Raw genomic sequence first — 5,000 nt, 5'->3', positions numbered from 1 at the left:
TCTCTTTCTTTCTTTTTTCTGTCTCTCCTCTTCCTCTCTCCCCCGTCATCCCTCTCAACAATCCTCTTGCTTGTCTTCTGACTATAATAATTGATCGTTTAGTTTTCACTTCATCAGTGCCTTGTGAGCACAGTTCATCTTGATATATATTATTTTTGGTCTTATCTACCGGGTGCCTGCATGGCTCAGTTGGTTAATCACCGTTCTCTCAATCAGAAGGTTGTGAGTTCGAACCTCCGGGTACACCCAAAATGTGAAGAGTAGGAATGTAGGATAAACAGAAACCAGCCGAAAAAAAAAAAAGAAAAAAAAAGAGAAGCCGTTGAAATAGGAGTCAGAAAAATAAAACATGACAAAAAAAAAAGAAGAAAAAAAAAGAAGTAGAACAATGTGAAAAACCAAATTCGGAGAAAAATGTAACTTTTTTTATTTATTTTTTTTTTATGTTGTTGTAGCTGTTTTATATATATATATATATATATATATATATATATATATATATATATATATATATATATATATATATGTATATGTATGTATATGCATATGTATAGATAGATAGATAGATAGATAGATAGATACATAGACGTGTGTATGCGTATTTGTGTGTATATACGTATGTATGCGTGTACATGTGTGTAAAAATCAAAATCAACCAGCCAGGACGAATCACATCCAGCTTTAGTAATTTTCGAGATGCTCCCCTCTGGTCGACGGTACAGAAGTATAAAGAAGAAAACCAATCGCTCCGCCAATAGCTTTTACCCCAAAGCAGTCAATGCCCTGTCTCTCGAACAAATCCAGTATGATTGGATAGAATAGTGCAATCAACAACCATCTACCTGAAGATCTAGTAATTAGCCCCATCCACATGTAATATGCGGCTTCTGTTCAAACATGTGTGTGTGTGTGTGTGTGTGTGTGTGTGCGGGTGGGGATGGGGGAGGGGAGTGCGGGGGGGGGGGGGGGGGGGTGCAGCACACAAAATACGGCACATAGTATCAAATCGGATCAAATCAAATTATGGTGCTTAGAGCCACGCCGACCACTAGGGCCATCTCAAGGCTATCACCACGTTAGCACCTACTAGCACATAGTATAGGGGGGGGGGGGGGGAGGGGGGGGGGTAATATCACCAGCTGGAATGGTAAAGAAGTCACCTCACAAAAGGTCAGGTTTAATGTGATTATGCAGTGCCATGATCGTCGCCATCTCTCACGCGCCTCTGATACCATCCTTCTCCCCAACTGTTCCCAGCGACCTGGCGACCAGCCCAGAATAACTGATGGATCGATTTTTTATTTTTTTAAATAAATAAATAAATAAATAAATAAATAAATAAATAATTAATTAATTCATTCATTCATTCATTTATTCATTTTTAATTCCTAGTGTCCACTTTGACATTCCGCCGTCATCCTTAAAACAAAAAACCGAAGCACTGTCACTTAAGGCCAGACACTACAGTCAAATAACGACTCTTTTTTTTTTTCTCTCCATCTCTCTCTCTCTCTCTCTCTCTCTCTCTCTCTCTCTCTCTCTCTCTCTCTCTCTCTCTCTCTCTCTCTCTCTCTCTCTCTCTCTCTCTCTCTCTCTCGACGAAGAAGAAGAAGAAGATGATGATGATGATGATGATGGTGATGATGATGATGATGATGATGATGATGATGATGATGATGATGACTACGACGACGACGAAGAGGACGACGACGACGATGATGATGGTGATGATGATGATAATGATTACGACGACGACGACGACGACAACGATGATGGTGATGATGATTACAACGACGACAACGACGACTATGACGATGATGATAATGACGACGACGACGACGACGACGATGGTGATGATGATGATAATGATGATGATGATGATGATGATGATGATGATGATGATGATGGTGATGATGAATCCCCCAGGCAAGAAACACCGAACCCGGGAGATCGTGACGGAGCCCGGCCCGGGTGGTCAGAGTTGTCCCCACCTGACGGAGACCCACAGCTGCCAGGCGGCGCCCTGTTTCCAGTGGCACGTGACCTACGGGGCCTGCGAGGCGACGCCTAGCGGCGGCTGCGGCCAGGGCTCCCGACAGCGTTTTGCCGTCTGTGTCAACAGGGAGGGGGTAAGAGTAAAAGAATGGAGGGAGGGTGAGAGACACAGAGAGAGAGAGAGAGAGAGGGAGGGAGAGGGAAGGGGGGAGAGGGGGAGAGAGGGTGGGAGGGAGGGAGGAAGAGTGGGGGAGAGGGAGAGTGGGGGGAAGGGAGAGATTGAGAGGAGAGAGAGAGAGGGGGGGGAGAGATAGAGAGTGGGGGAGAGAGGGTGGGAGGGAGGTAGGGAGATTTGGGGGCAGGGAGAGATTGAGAGGAGAGAGAGAGAGAGAGAGAGAGAGAGAGGAGGAGGAGGAGAGACAGATGGAGAGAGAAAAATGTAGTGAGAGAGAGAGAGAGATGTATATAGTGAGAGAGAGAGAGAGAAGTAGAGAGAGAGAGAGAGAGAGAGAGAGAGAGAGAGAGAGAGAGAGAGAGTGTGTGTGTGTGTGTGTGCGCGCGCGCGCACTTGTTTGTGTGTGTATATTACAGCATTAAGCATGCAAAAACGGTAACTGATATGTCTTATATTCAGATTTATACCTGATACCCCATTCTTTCTCTGTCCGTCCTTCTCTCTCGCTCTCTTCCTCCAACCCCCACCCCCCAACCCCCACCCCTACACACCTCCCCCCTCTCTTTCTATCTTTGTCACTCTCTGTCTCTGTTTGTCTGTCCGTCTGTCTGTCTGTCTGTCTCTCACCATTTGATATACAATACATTGTGCCGTATCCGCCCTGTGTCTCCATTTAAAACCCATAAGCTGGCCATGAAATGCTTTGAATATTTATGACTTCCTAGATAATCTCTCTCTGTGTATCTGTGTACTGGGAAAAACGCATGAATCAAAATGACCTGGTCGGAGTTTGATGGCGAGCGAGGAAAGGGAAAGGGTTGTGTGTGTGTGTGTGTGTGTGTGTGTGTGTGTGTGTGTGTGTGTGTGTGTGTGTGTGTGTGTGTGTGTGTGTGTGTGTGTGTGTGTGTGTGTGTGTGTGTGTGTGTGTGTGTGTGTGTGTGTGTGTGTGTGTGTGTGTGTGTGTGTGTGTGTGTGTGTGTGTGTGTGTGTGTGTGTGTGTGTGTGTGTGTGTGTGTGTGCGTGTTTTGTGATAAGAATGATAATAGTAATGATGCAGATGTTGATGATGATGATGATGACGATGATGGAGCTGGTGGAATTGATGGAGCTGATGTAATAGTGTTGATTGGTGTGGTGTGCTGATGTGGTGATGATGATCATGAAGATTATGATGATGATCATGATGATGATGATGATGACGACAACGAAGATGATGACGACGTCAATGATAATGATGATGGTGACGACGTCGACGAATTGTCATCAAAACAGAAGAAGAAGAAGAAGAAGAAGAAGAAGAAGAAGAAGAAGAAGAAGAAGAAGAAGAAGAAGAAGAAGAAGAAGAAGAAGTAGTAGAAGAAGAAGAAGAAGAAGAAGAAGAAGAAGAAGAAGAAGAAGAAGAAGAAGAAGAAGAAGAAGAAGAAGAAGACCACCACCACCACCAACAACAACAACAACAGATACTATTACTGCTGCTTCTACTACAACAACAATAACAACAGCGGATAGAGCAGCAGGAGCAGCAATAGCAACAACAGCAACAACAACAGCAACAGCAACTACAGCAACAACGTAACGATCATTAGTCATCATCATCATCATCATCATCGTCGTCGTCGTCGTTACATGATCATCATCGTCATCATCATAATAAAACTAGATAAAGGAAAAGATTGTGCAACCGAGAAAAAAACAAAAACAACACCCCGCCCCCTCCTCCAAAACAACAACAACAACAAAACATTGTTAACAACAACCATGAGATTGCCAATTTTCTTTCCTTTTCTATTCTTTATTAAAAAAAAAAAACAAAAAAACAAAACAAACTTGAACCAAAGTCTAAAAAAAAAAAAATCAAAAAAAAATCAGCATCATTATCACCATCATCATCAACATTGACATCAACGTCAACAACATTAACATAACCATCATCATCATCATCATCGAAAACAAATAGCAGTAAACTTCCTGTGTGCTGCAGAGGAAAGTCAAAGCGCGCTGGTGCTGGGAGCGGCAGGGAGACAACCGCCCCTGGGAAGATTGTTACCTCCCTTGCGCCGAGGACTGCGTGCTGTCGGAGTGGGGGAAGTGGAGAGGGTGTCCTGACCCCTGTGACCCCTCCTCCCCTACCTCCCTCCGCACGAGGACACGCCAGATCCTGGCGTTCGGCTCCGCAGGTAAATGTTGGCGATGTCTCACTGCCCTTAAGAAGGGGATGGATGACAGATAAAGTGAGGAAGTTTCAGTTTCAGTTTCAGTAGCTCAAGGAGGCGTCACTGCGTTCGGAACAAATCCATATACGCTACACCACATCTGCCAAGCAGATGCCTGACCAGCAGCGTAACCCAACGCGCTTAGTCAGGCCTTGAGAAAAAAAAAGAAAAACAAAAAAAAAAGGTGAATAAATAATAGATAAGCGTACATAAATAAGTAAATAAATAAATAATAATTATAATATATAAAAAAGGGGTAGTAGTAGTAGTAGTAGTAGTAGTAGTAGTAGTAGTAGTAGTAGTAGTAGTAGTAGTAGTAGTAGTAGTAGTAGTAGTAGTAACAATAAATAAATCAATAAATAAATAAATAAATAAATAAATAAGACAACAATGATGATAAATAAGCAAATAAATGTAAAACATGAAGACACACATTCACACACACACCCACACATGCATAACAGATATGCACCAAACATGCAGTTTCACATATATGAAAGTGAGGAAACACTGAGAAAGTGAGAAAAAAAAACAAAACAAAAAAACAAAAAAACGTTTGGTGTGTGTGTGTGTAACACAAACGTGCGATTGATCGATGATCAGTTAGATCGATCAAC

General features: G+C 42.9%; 1 protein-coding gene across 1 annotated transcript in view; it reads left to right on the top strand.

Annotated features, from left to right (window-relative positions):
• The window catches only part of LOC143290312 (thrombospondin type-1 domain-containing protein 7B-like), a 216,805-nt gene that overhangs the window by 147,155 nt on the left and 64,650 nt on the right, over positions 1-5,000 (top strand). Inside the window, exons 7-8 of the mRNA XM_076599666.1 lie at positions 1,927-2,129; positions 4,152-4,347. Of these exons, the coding sequence (XP_076455781.1) occupies positions 1,927-2,129; positions 4,152-4,347 (399 nt within the window). The remainder of the gene's footprint in view (positions 1-1,926; positions 2,130-4,151; positions 4,348-5,000) is intronic.

This window comes from Babylonia areolata, chromosome 15 (genome assembly GCF_041734735.1).
Source record: "Babylonia areolata isolate BAREFJ2019XMU chromosome 15, ASM4173473v1, whole genome shotgun sequence".
NCBI classification, from domain to species: domain Eukaryota; kingdom Metazoa; phylum Mollusca; class Gastropoda; order Neogastropoda; family Buccinidae; genus Babylonia; species Babylonia areolata.
This window is presented reverse-complemented; position numbering and strand designations above follow the sequence as displayed.